The sequence below is a fragment of the Stylophora pistillata genome, chromosome 12, assembly GCF_964205215.1.
Source record: "Stylophora pistillata chromosome 12, jaStyPist1.2, whole genome shotgun sequence".
Lineage (NCBI taxonomy): Eukaryota > Metazoa > Cnidaria > Anthozoa > Scleractinia > Pocilloporidae > Stylophora > Stylophora pistillata.
In genome coordinates, this window is record NC_142530.1 from 29,311,493 (window position 1) to 29,324,736 (window position 13,244).

At 38.2% G+C, this 13,244-nt stretch overlaps 1 protein-coding gene across 2 annotated transcripts; it reads left to right on the plus strand.

Moving 5' to 3' along the window:
* The first annotated feature begins 530 nt into the window (after positions 1-530).
* Positions 531-12,089, plus strand: LOC148719550 (separin-like). Of its 2 annotated transcripts, XM_088741135.1 has the most exons (17): positions 531-668; positions 1,412-1,495; positions 2,402-3,770; positions 4,254-4,408; positions 4,932-5,117; positions 5,257-5,292; positions 5,927-6,448; positions 6,870-7,015; positions 7,418-7,570; positions 7,668-7,835; positions 8,277-8,375; positions 8,794-8,864; positions 8,955-9,015; positions 9,482-9,571; positions 10,053-10,126; positions 10,523-10,606; positions 12,036-12,089. In XM_088741135.1, the coding sequence occupies exons 7-15, from the start codon at positions 6,361-6,363 to the stop codon at positions 10,098-10,100; spliced, it is 924 nt and encodes a 307-aa protein (XP_088597261.1). In that variant the 5' UTR covers positions 531-668; positions 1,412-1,495; positions 2,402-3,770; positions 4,254-4,408; positions 4,932-5,117; positions 5,257-5,292; positions 5,927-6,360; the 3' UTR covers positions 10,101-10,126; positions 10,523-10,606; positions 12,036-12,089. The 2 variants fall into 2 exon arrangements, with proteins under 2 accessions (XP_088597261.1, XP_088597260.1); XM_088741134.1 differs by lacking the exons at positions 531-668; positions 1,412-1,495; positions 2,402-3,770; ... (1 more) ...; positions 4,932-5,117; positions 5,257-5,292 and adding an exon at positions 5,299-5,814 and having other exon boundaries at positions 6,244-6,448; positions 8,277-8,429.
* The last annotated feature ends 1,155 nt before the right edge of the window (positions 12,090-13,244 follow it).

Below are 13,244 nucleotides of genomic sequence, written 5' to 3' on the forward strand. Positions count from 1 at the left end.
GTGGATTCGTTGAGGTGTCCGCTGACCAGTAAAATACTGTATCGTGCCCTAAAAAACGTATTTCCGCGGTGTCATCTGGCATGGTATAACACACAGCGTTTGTATTCACTTAAATATTAACGTACGACTAGCGCAAGAAAGGTGCCGTTTTGATTACAAAACAAACTAAGATCGTAATACTCACCTCTAGCGACACTTTTCCAAACTCTCATGTTGCCATCAATGTCTCCCAAACATCATTTCTTTCTCAAACGAAGCAGACGAGTGTAAATCGAAACGAAGAACGCGTCGTGGCGGTTGAATCAAAAGTCGTCTCCAAAGCTCAGAATATTTACCGCGCTAACGACAAGTTTTCTCGTATTTCTCGGCATTTCTTTGGGGAAAAACTTCGGATTGTTCAAATTTTCAATTTCCAAAGCATAAAAAGGAGATATTTGTGTTTAGGTGCAAAAATAATAGAAGATTTTCAGATCCTTTCTTGTTGTTATTCAACTGAACAGGAAAGAACCACGCATCACGTACGCGCCGAAATTTTTGATCTTGTTGTAATGACATCTCGCACATGCGCAGAGGTTATTCTGCCCTGTCACTACGATCTGTAAACCATGTCCACCTTTCACTGCAGTCTGTGAGGAAACAAGCACGGTGACACCCGATTCTTTTTTCAGGTATTTGCTTTGAACAATCTAATAAAGAACATATTTGAAGAATAAAAAAAGTTTGATAGTAGAACATGATTTTTTTTTTGGAGAATAGTTCCGCACTTCAAGCTAACAACGGAACTGTCCGAAAAAGTGCAAAATCCCCACAACCGAGCGATCAAAAACAGCTAAAATGAAGCAATACTGCTTATTTTGATAAAAGAACCTTCAATTTCAAAATAAAATTTTCTTTCTTTCAAGTTACCAAGGCTAAATCCTGTAGGAAGGTGTCTAGCTGCTACACATTTCCTTGTAAATAAGTTATAAGAATTTGGTGTTAGATCAAGAGAACAACTTCTACATGATAAGTTCAAGTATTCTCATTACCTGTTGAATCATGTATGGGCTTTAAAGGGAGAAGATACATGTTTAAATCATTTCTGGGAGTTAAAGGGCTAAGCAACTAGGCGTATTACTACTCCCCCAAGATGGGATGCTAGTCCATTGCAAGGTTATCCCCTTCCCCCAGCATTTTATCACTTGGCAGGCTTTTCATCTGTACTCCTGGTTACAGAGAGGCACGTGATAGAAAAGAAAGCTGTGTTTTGCCCAAGTGGACACAGCAAAATGACCCAGCCAGTTCTCAGACCCAGACCTCTTGACCCGCAGTACAGCATACTAACCATTGGGTTACTGCATCTCCCACTGTATACAATACATTTAATCTTGCATGAATGTTATTCTCACTGAATTTTTTTTTTATGTTCTAGGTTGACCTGGACCGTCTTATTAATCCTGAAGAGACATATCATTACTTGCCTATCACCGCTGAAATGTTTGGGCTTTTAAAACAGGTGAAACCTGCTACGTACTTTCATTGGTGACGATTTGGATTTCCCACAGGCAATTAACTGTTCATGCAGTCCTGTCACAACATGACCATGGCAATGGAAATGTTAAAAAAATGTTTCGGTATAAGAAATGACAGCAGTTTTAAGAGATTTAAGTATTTGAAGGAAAAGGCTATCACTCAACAGAAAAGAATGATTTTCTCCAGTCAGGTCTTTTTTATCTCGACTGGTAAATTTTATACAGTGAGGATCCTTGCCTTTGTTATCAGTGGTGTAATGAATAATGTAGGTTCTGCATTGTTGGAGGTTATTACAAGATAATTTGGTTGTATCAACTGGGTTAATAAATCTTAATTGGCCGCAGCAAAGAATTTCTAAAGCTGATATTCCAAGGTTAAGCCCTTTATCAGAGCAAATGGTGAAGGGTTAATACTTGAAACATCAGCTTCAGAAATTGTTTTCAGCATCCGATTGGCATGTACATTATCAACTCAGCTGATGAAACCAAATTATATGTACTTATAATTCCACCCCCCCATCTGCCCCATCTGATGCAGCACAACATATGGGTATCTTCAAAAAATTAAGCGTGTGGGAACATCTTCCATTGCACCACTCCCTTCCCAGGATTAACTCTGCTACCCTTAGGCTTAGGCAAGTTAAGCCAATAATTTATATCCGCTTTGCAATACTGAGCGTTTTAAAAATTCTTTTATTAATAGACTTGGTTTTAAGCATAACTTGGCTGTAAGTAATTAATACACATTTTAGCCCATTACACTTTATATGTAACACTTGATATGTATTTTATCAGTGAAATAAAGACTATTTACTATTTTAATTTACAACAGTTTCCCATCAGAATCTTACCCCCCTTATTCATTCAATGAATGAATTGTTTTCTTGCAGCCCTTAAAAAAAGCTCGTGCTCTTTGCATGGCTGCCAGTATATCCCAGTCAGTTGGTACCAAAGATATGCTGGATAATGGATTGTGTGCCCTAAGTGATGCTGTTCACTCATTGTGTGACATTCTGGACTTGTCACATGCTTCAATTATTCTGTCTCATACAAGTAACCTGGTTGATAGATTTGAGCCCTGCAGTACTTCATGGGTTCAGTTCTTGTTGGCCAAGAGTCACTATTTGCTAGTCACAGGAAAGGTATGAAAAATCAAAATCATTATTAACCCTATCACTGCTTTAACTAACTCTACTTACTGTCTGCCAAACACTTCTCGTGATGTAAGTTTGGAAAATTTGGTATTGGATTAACTAAATAATCCTCTACAATTGATTTTTTTCTTTATTCTCCTCACTTGTCTGCTTGACATTGTACTGATGTTGTAAGGAGAATTCCTGTCTTGGTCTCTGACATGGGAGTCAAAGGGTTAAACAAGCATTCATCATGCAGGCATACATGTATACGTGGTACTCTAGCTCCATGTTGGTGATTTTTCTTTGTGCTGAAGAACTTGGAATAGCTTTAGGCAAGGAAACTGTGGGCCAGCTAGCCTCTGAGAGCAGCAGGGAAATCCAATTTGTATAGTAATCACATGATTTTGAGTGCAATTTGGAATAAATAAGCACGAGTAAATTTTTTCAAAGACTAACAAAATTTCATGAGCCCATAGGGTGAGTGCAATTTGTGATCTTTGAAAACATTTACAAGTGATTATTTATTCCAAATTGCACGAGAAAATCATGTGATTATGTATTAATAATATACATGAAAAAATACGAGGTAGCTTCTCATAACTACGCGGAAGAAAAGCGCATGCATCACATGCAAAAATAATTTATTGAAATCCTGCAAGTGACATTGACCTTGACATTGACATTGACCAATTATTCTGACCAATCAGAATGTCTGGTTTGTTTCTTTCTTTGCACTGAATTAACCCTCTTCTGTACTGAATTAACTCTCTTCTGCACTGAATTAACTGAAAACTGCGCTCATCTTAACCAATCAGACCTGAGAAATTTTTTCATGTATATTATACAATATACGGTATAGGAGGAAATACCAATTAAACAGGTCTATAATAGTCAGTACGTGTAAACACGGGATTGTTCAGTTTGTGATGTGTGTGTCAGTCGTGGTTTTCATTGATTAATGTTGAGTATGCGGAAGGGGAGGTCTCCCTGAAGGAAGCACTGCAGAGTGAAGTCTTCACACACAAGAGTTACAAGTCCCACCTGTTGAAAGCCAGATGGAAATCAATTTGCTGCGAATATGCAATGCTCCCACCCACAATCCACAAATTTAAGATAACAGTTGGTAAGTTCACTCTTCTTCTTTGGAAATTCCTCTTTCCAAAACTTAGATCTACTCTTCTCCACAGTAACTTTTTCTCAGTAACTTTTTCATAATGGAAATGGGAATTTAGCAGTGGATATTCCATAAGATGGCTCTTCTTGTCCACTGATACTAGGTCTAATTGGAATTTGGAGTGTTTGTTTTTGGAGACCTTTAGAAAGATCCTTGGAGCAAGGAAGAAAACTAACAACAAACTCAACCCACATGTGACACCAGGTCCAAGAATTGAACTAATGGGAGGCGAGTGACCTCACCACCGCCCAATCCCAGCTCCCCAATATTGATTTTTTATTTCATTGTTTTCATAAACCGTCGCCAAGTGACCTGTGAAAATTTAGGCAGACTTAGTACCAACAAAACAGTCTGTTCAACCAGATAATTTTTGATCAGTGAATCAATTCATGAGTTTATGAGTAATTCCCAGGTGACAGTTATTTTTTTTAGTATTATCATTGTTGAGATCCTCTACTTGGTTCACTGACTCCTGGAATGGGCTATGGATGCACTTCATAAACTAACACAAATGGCTGAAGAAATCTTTGGTTTAGATGCGTTTTGTACTGGCAAACAGACACACAAGCAAAAGGAAAATTTGTTGGGTAAGGTGATTGAGGAATTTTTGTTTCCTTTTATTCTTGACACAATTCTGCAGAGCCCTGCTTGCAAAGTAGTGCCCCTGATTTCTATGAGCTTCTACTAGGGACAATGTGTTCTGATGACTGGGATAATACAGGGGTTTCATTAAGGGCCAGGCACCGGGCAAATTGACTGGTTGTGAGGACGGTTTTGCCCACCTGATTTGACGGTCTGGAGGAAAGTTTATCTTATAAAGAAGTTCAGTTCAAAGAGTTTTGCCCGCCTGTGAAAACCAGTTTCCCTCCTGCAGAAAACATTAATGAAGCCCCTGATAATATATACCTAAATCATGTGGTTGGCAATACCTTGCAATCCTAATTCAGGCTTTGAGATAGAGTTGTGCTTGTAATTGGATGTGTTATTATCCTGATTAAAATATAGAGAAAAGTGCAATCAAACTGGCCTGAAACATGGGAGAGTTTTCTTCTGTTTTATTATTAAACTTTTAATCACATATTTTGGCATCTATTCCTTTTGTTTGTGCAGATTTGCTAGCCACATCAGAAATTAAAGTTCTGGCCAAAACCTTTCTAGTTAGTCAATCCTAAATGACTTGCTCTCATCCCTGTTACAAGTTGGTCAGCTGTATGCTCATCAGGGAGCTGTGAGGGAAGCTTTGAGGCAGTTTGTGGATGGTGTTGCACTAGCAAGGCAATTTTGCCTACCATACAGGTGATTTATTAATGTTTAGTAAAAGCTCTGTTAAACTTTTGGACCCACACTAGATCAGAAAGTCAAGGAGCATCAATCCAAAATTTTAGATGAGAGAATTTTGAGGATAATATTAACTGTCCTTGTCTGTTACTCTTAGACATCAAGCTGTTACCAGAACAGGAAAGAGAATAAAGTAAGATCTTAAAAATTGTTTGCTGAACATGAAGTTGTGCTGAAAATGAAGGGTTAATTTCTTTTGTTTTATTCCCCTGATGTGAATTCAACATTGAATTAATCTGCTGGTAATTGGTAAATTTGCCTTGTCCAAACCAGCAAAACAGTTATTTTTCAGATTTTTTCTTTTTTTTTTTTTTTGCAATTACGGCAAATGTATAAACAAATTTCATTTCAACTTCTTATGTCCCCATAGAGCAAGATGTCTTAGCTATAGTAAAGATGCCAAAGGGGAATTGTTTACCTCTAAAGATTAATTTGGAACTAGTTTTTAGAAGACTCATCTAGACTACAAAGATAATGGCAAAGTTTACATCCTTTTTGTTAATTTAAGTTGAAGTTTCAACTCAAATTAATTAAAGATGACTTCACTGACTAGTGACCAGGGATATTTTCAATTGAATCCCTGTGGTTTTGTTATTTTAGGAGAATAGCAAAGGATTTTTCTAAACCTTTGGTATATATGATAACACCTTTGCTTGTGAGTACTTGTAGCTACTGTTGCATTTGATAGACTTCTATTTGTTATGTATACAAAAGAGAGAGATTTTTCGTGACCTTGTGAAAGCCAGTTGGATGCTTTTACCTCTTAGACATGGCACACAACTCTCCGTGTTTACTGGTATCCCCAATTACTGTGGCACTGAGTGACTCAAAGTTTATCTGCTCCTTTATATGGGATGCAAAAACAAGGAACTAGAACCTTTGATGCCAGAAGAAGGAACTAGAACATGGCTGCCAGAACAGGGGATTACAGAACAGGGAACTAGAACATGGATGCCAGAACAGGGAACTACTGTAAGACATGGGATGTCAACAGGGAACTAGAACATGGGATGCCAGAGCAGGGAACTTAATAAATCTACAAGTAGATTTCTCTTTATTTTGTTATTTCCTTTTTGTCTGTTAGGAAAACAAAGGAGATCTGGTGAAGCTTGCAGAACGTCTTTCCTCCTTGTCACTTGATGACTCTTCAACTAATACTGCTCACCAAAAACTGGCTGCCCTGGTCAAGACTTGAAACATCATGAAGTTTTCCTTGTGTGCAACTGAGAGATACAAACACGGTCTCTTCACTCCTGAAGAAATTTCCCTATTGCAGAACATGCCTAAAGGTACATTATAGTTATTTTACAAGCAATAGCGAGCTTTCAGCTGTGTTATGCAGCCAAACCAGCTTCAAAGAAAGTGTTTAACTGTTCAACTTTCTCAGGATTGGTTTGTAGAACAGTGTGACTCTTATAACAGGAGAATATTTTTTTCTAGCGAAATGTAATTATCACTAATTTAACATAATTCTTTAAGCAAAATGACTTTGTTAAAAACTTTTTGTTACCAGACCACCTCATTTGACTCTTCCCAATTCTTCCGCTCATGCTACACATAGAACTGATGATTACATTTGCCATGAATTTTTAGTTCCTTTGACAAGTAGAACTGAAATTTAATTTGTTACGTTGAGCAAATAATGACTTTTGGCAATAATCCTATAGTGTGATATTGACAAGGTAAGAAATTAGAATTATTGTTTTCTAGAGTGGACTGTTTGCACTTTGGAAACCTTCACACATCCAGTAAGCAAGGACAGAGAACTGCTGATCTGCAGGGTAAGGGCTGACTGTGATCCTGCTGTGGTTAAGATTAACACAACATCTGGAGAAGCACAGAACAAGGATTGCACTGTATGTCGATGTGTTTGTAACAACTTGGTTATATTGCGGTTACTCTGTTGTTGTATTTAGGGAGAGTGGACCTCTCACCTCTATGTTGGAGGAGGTAGTAGCTTACAGTCAGTTGAGATTCTGTAGTGCAGGTGTAAGCTTTGTCCAAGGTCACCATGAGGGGTTTTTGGGTAAAACACTGAATTCTCACAATACCTCTTTATTCTAGAAGATCACTAGAAATACGTCTGAGCAAACTGTCTGGATATCTGAGAAAACACTGGGGATAACCTGAGCTTACTAGTAGATAATTTCTCATTTAACCACTAGAAAGTCTGTAAGTAATGATAAAAGCACAAGAACAGGGTTGGCGAAGTAAATTAACCTAATTAACTATTGACTGAAACAACTTATTTTGTAAAGGGAGACAAAGTTGTTGTGGATCTTTCAAAGCTGTTCCAGTCTGGATTATTGGAGGAATTTACAGACATAATGAATGACAGCATCAAAAGCATGAATATTAACAACACAACCGAGTGGTGGACACTAAGGACAAGGCTTGACAGGAGAATGAAGGTGATCAACATTTCAACTCTCACGAGCCATGAATGTGTATCCTCTCCTATGACATAACTGAAAGTCTAAATTGTAATAATTATGGTCATTTCTTTAGAACCTTTTGGAGAAACTTGAAGGTTCTTGGCTTGGAAGATGGAGAGGAGTTCCTCTTGGTCAGCCTATTGATGAAGAGTATTGTGAATCAATAGCATCCTTTGCCAGAGAGTTGGAAGAGAAAGTTTCAATCCTGTGTGGATGTTGTCCTGATAATCATTTGCTTGAAGTATGTTGTGCATGAATCAATCAGAGTTTCCCGAGTTATAAGGATGGCAGATTGTATGAAAAATGTTTTGTCCATCAATCTTTGTTATGATTTGTGTGCCATCTTTGGTGCTTGACCCAAAGATGACAATTGAAGTAGCAAAACCTTGCATAGTAACCGAATGGAAACTAGGGATGGTTGAGTGGCAAGAGCACTCACCTCCCTGCTGTTCCACAGGTTCAATTCCCAGACCTGGTGTCATATGTGGTATGTGGGTGGGTATGTCCTTGCTCCAAGGGTTTTTATACAGGTTCCTTGGTTTTCCTCCCTCCACAAAAACCAACATTTCAACATTTCACTTTAAACCAGTGGACAAGAAGAACCACCTCATGGAATGCCCCCAGCTAAATCCCATTGTCATTATTAATATTTTTATTATTAAGTGTCCTTTGTTTGTTGTAGGTCCTCATAGATTCGTCATTTTGCTTGTCAAGAAAAGAAACTGCTGAAGCACTGATTGAAATTACTGCCATGGATGCTACCTTAACTTCTTTTGAAAAAGTAAGAACAAGAAAATTTTGTTGCAATCAAAGAATTCATAATCAAGTGTCTAGAGTAAGTTGGAATTTCACTGCTTTTGTCAAAGCATAGGGCTAACTCTTCACTCTAATGAAGGGCTTAAGTCAGATTTAGCAACTACTTACATTAACTAAATTGTAATTTGGTCCACTTGTGTTTCCCAGACATAGCAACCCTCTGGTTTTTTTCTTCTCAACCTGTATTGCAATAAGCTGTTGTGATTATTTTTGTTTTGATTATTTGGTGTTTGATAAAATTGCACTCTATTGGTTTATCATCGTCAATTGCCTGACAGGAGAATGTGTTTAGTCTTAGCTACTAGAGACAAAGGGAGGTTCCTCATCCTTGGCCCTTAAGTAATCATCTCTCATTTCATGATCTCTCACATTGCATGTTTCAGCTACTTGATGAAGTTCAGAACCTCACTGACAAGCTATTTGAAGATACAGACAAGAAAAGCTGCATAAACAGGTTTGAGGGAACATAAAGGTTAATTTTCTTTCTTACCTTCATTACTTGTACTCTCGAGAAATTATTGATGACAACAAAATTCCTTCTCAGGTCTGGAGGTCACTCTGCAGAGAACATTCCTCGTCATCCTGTAATCCTAACTCTTGGAAAAGTAAGAACCAGCTTTTTTAGGTCTTACATTTGTTTAGTAATCAGCCATTAAATGTATTCTAGCTCTAGCTCTGAAGACCTGAAAACTGAACAACCAATATGTGGGTTCTTTGTAAATAGATGTTGGTGAACTGTCAAGGAATCAAAGCTTTGCCAAACACAAGGGTGGGAGGAAAGGCATCCGTAATGGACTGACATTCCATATTAGTTTAAAAAGTGGTCATTTGCAACATTAGTGTAATGGGTACTGGTTGCTCACCATTATATTCAAAGTGTTCAGACACTAAGGTAGATTTATGGGCATGCACAGATATGCTGTAATTGCAAGATGTGTGCCTAAATTGTGGTAGCAGATCTTACTTATCAACTCATTCAGTATTGGGACGTACTCTTCTACAATGTTTGAAACCAGAGTCAATTTCTGGCATATCTATAAATCAAATTGATCTGTATTTTATGATTCATAGGATATTCAGCATCTTCCATGGGAAAGCATACCCATCCTGTTTGACCAACCTGTGACAAGGGTCCCATCTCTGCAATTTCTTTTTTCCAAGGTACACATTCCATTAAGAGGTCTTTGAAAGTTTGAAGACCTGACTTGTTTCTCAAACAACTGTCATGTTTTCTCCCAGAACCATATTGATTTTTATCTCTGCTATGCTGTCAACAGTGGAAAGAAATTTATTTTAATTAATTATAACAACCGTGATGCCCACTGATTGTGTAAACCATGGTTTGGGTTAGACCTTGTGTAAAGAACTGGCTCATTTGGTTTCTGGAGCATAATTCTCCCTCACAATAATGGTTTGTAATTTTATGAAAAGAAGTTGTGATCTGATACAAAAAAAGTGTTTGTCATTTCATTATCTATTAGCCAAGGTAAGCATACAGGAAAAATTGTCAATTGATTGAATTGAATGAAGGTCTTTTGAAATGTGGTTGCCTACCACAACAACTTTTGTGCCAGATTCTTAGCTTTTTAATACCTTGATATTCATTGTCAGTTAATATTTTTTTCTGCATTTCTCTTGATAGTTATCGTGTCAAAGACAGTTGCCTGAGAATAACCTACCCAACACCTAGAAAATGTTTCAGAAGTGGTTTGAAAGGTACAAAACACAAGCAAACGATTGAAGCAAATGAAACAGAAGAAAGACCTGATGTTGTGTTTCTTATATATTAAACTAGGCTATACAAGTTGATAGAGGTAACACCAATATATTATAAACTGAACAAATAGATTCAATGTTGCTGTGTGTCTGTTTAGTAATAGATCACAGATGACATCAAAATGTAGTAAGAATAAAAAGTGGCACAGGAAGCCCAGCCAAGTGTGTCACTGATTTTGGCATTTTGGCAGCATGTAATGGTTTTAAACAATAAGAAAGCAAAATATTGTTGATGGTGACATTACTCTTGCATCTGTTTTTTAATAGATCACAAGTACAAACCAATCAAAATGCTTGTATAATCCAGCTTATATGAATAATTGTTGTCACTTGCAGCGAAGATGGATGGCAAGGTATCACAGGAAAGGCTCCCACACAGGAAGAGTTCAGGAGTGCTTTAACTGACCATGACCTGTTCATGTGAGTTATTGTAAAGGCTCCAGTAAGGGGCCTATTGGCCCACACAGCCAACTAGGAGTATTACCACTCACCCCCCCCCCCCGACAATTCGGCAGAAGCCATTAGTCCTTCTGGGTGAAGAGAGGCACTGTGAGAGTAAAGTGTTTTGCCCACAAACACGACACGCTAACCCAGCCAGTACTCCAACCCAGACCTCTCAACCCGGAGTCCAGTGCACTATTCTAGGGTCTCCCATCAGCTTTGACTGTCCATGACCTGTTCATGTGAATAACTAAAAGCACTCCAGTAGATCTCCTTTTAAATGGGCCCCCTCTGTCAAGAACAGCAAGCTTCTGGTATGCTTCCTATCTCTCATCAGCCTGCAATTTACCCCTCTCCTTCTTCCCAACAAAAACTGTCATGTACTGGTGACATTTTCCTCCATTTGAGAATGTCGGCTTCCATCTTTAAACATTACAAGTTCTCTACCAAGAAATGTATACAACAGATCAGGGGGAATATAAAGAATTTGGCTCTTACAAAGTTTTTGAAAAGAAGGTTCCCCTCACACCCCTCTGATATGCATACCTCTAAAATAAACCCTAGTTCTGAAACCCTGAAAATTTCTAAGCCTGCCATTGACAAAGTAGAAAATTGAAAAGGTCGTAGAGGTTGGATATTTGCAGAGCTGTCAGTGCTGAAATACTGAGAATCATGACTCTTAAATGTTAAATAAGTTGACTAAGATAGAGACAAAGGTACTTTGGGTTTCTTTTATACATACTTGAAATTTTGCTTGTGTGACTAATTAGGTTGGATGACCCATGTTATTGTCATTCTGATATGTCTGTATCAGTTACTACCAGTAATGATTTATGTTACATTGACTGAACTATACGCAAATTACAACTGAAACAGGGGAGATGGTGTTTTTTTTTTATTTTAGAAGTGAAATCAGTATCTATGACCCTTTTTATATGACATTTGATGCTCTTGCGTGAGTTGCAGTTGCTTAGCTGCTAAACTGGGTCCATAATACAACTGTTACACTTATTAAGGATCATATTTACTGTAGGTGCTCTCAACCAATACATCGGTTGACATAATTATTTGTCGAGAGTCAGTTAACATTTGACCGATATGTTGGTTGACATTTGGCTGACAGTCGGTCAATGTATCGGTAAAGATATTGACCATCAACTGTCGACCAAGTCTCAACCAAGTATCGGCCAGCTGTGAACCAACCATCAACCAAGTGCCAACTGACTATCGACCAAGTGTCACCCAAGTGTTGACTGACTCTCAACTGATATATCAGTGGAGAGCACCTGCAGTAAACATGATCCCATACTTAGTTCTAGATGCGATAAACATTTTCAGATAAGGGTATCTACAGTAGAAAGTTTTATTGTTGTTGTTGCTTTAATCATCGCATCAATATTCTTTCTAGATATTTTGGTCATGGCACTGGGCGCGAATTTCTGCAGGGTGATGACATTCAAAGGTTGGATTGTCGAGCTGTTACTCTGCTTATGGGTTGCAGTTCGGGAAAACTACAGGTTAGTTTATACCTGACCGTGAAGGAAAAACATTATCACATAATTGTTGTTGACAAACCAACAAAATGCAAAGGAAGTGTCCAATTGTCTGGTTCAGATGTGTAGTTGGTTGAGACTAGGCATGGGGCATATAAGTAACCACTCTATTTTAATTCATTAGGTTGGTGGAGAGTGTGAGCCAAGGGGGATGGCCTTAATCTATCTTCTGGCAGGCTGGTATGTCTTTGGCATTCATTTCTTGTGTGTTAGTACCCTTACAAAGTCTTTTACTGACGTGCTATACAGCAGGTTTCAACAGCTTTTTGCTTAAGCAGCTGTTGATATAGTAGTGGGTAGCTGTCCTTAGAAAAGGGGTCCTAAGGCAAGACTTAAACATGAGAGCCAGCTCGCAGGCTCAATAGACAGCAGTAAGAGGACTCATGGGCAGTGATAGACAGCTGATAACCAGCTTTTAGTGAAACCTCTGGCTCTATTTGACAGAGCTCAACACTAACTTTTCAACTTACTAGCCAAGTGGCCAGTGACAAGTTAGATGTTATGACAATTTCAGTTTGTTTGCTAGCTTCACTGGCTAGTGGAAATCGAAAAACACTGGCCAAAACTGAATTTCTACAAGTGTGTGGCTAGTTGGCTACCATTAGTGTCAAGTCCTGATTTGAACCCAAATGTCAACTGCTATTGACCTTTGTCATTGGGAAACTCGTATAACTTTGCTTTCCTTATAGGTTGGGCACTCCCTTTTCTTGGACCAGACCCTCAAGGAACTAGTTATTCTTCAAAGACCATAGCTCTACTCTATGGTTCACTGTATAGATATGTAGCATGTAATCTATTTATAATGTATTCACTTTCAGCCCAGCCATCGTTGCTAACTTGTGGGATGTTACTGACAAAGATATTGATCGCTTCAGTGAATTGCTGCTGAAACAGTGGCTTCAATCTGGGTCTTGTTTCTCGTTACCACAAGTACTAAGCCAGTCGCGACAAGCTTGTAAACTGAAATATCTGATAGGAGCATCTCCTGTAGTTTATGGCCTTCCAGCTTACACCAAGGAACAGAATGGTTAACCAAGGATTATATACTAAAATATCTCTAGTTC

Excerpts from the sequence above, each read along its gene's own strand:
- LOC148719550 (XM_088741134.1), top strand. The coding sequence starts at position 6,361 with ATGAAGTTTTCCTTGTGTGCAACTGAGAGATACAAACACGGTCTCTTC. Across the intron at positions 7,016-7,417 it reads CACAGAACAAGGATTGCACT|GGAGACAAAGTTGTTGTGGA; the intron begins GTATGTCGATGT and ends TATTTTGTAAAG. Across the intron at positions 9,016-9,481 it reads TAATCCTAACTCTTGGAAAA|GATATTCAGCATCTTCCATG; the intron begins GTAAGAACCAGC and ends TATGATTCATAG.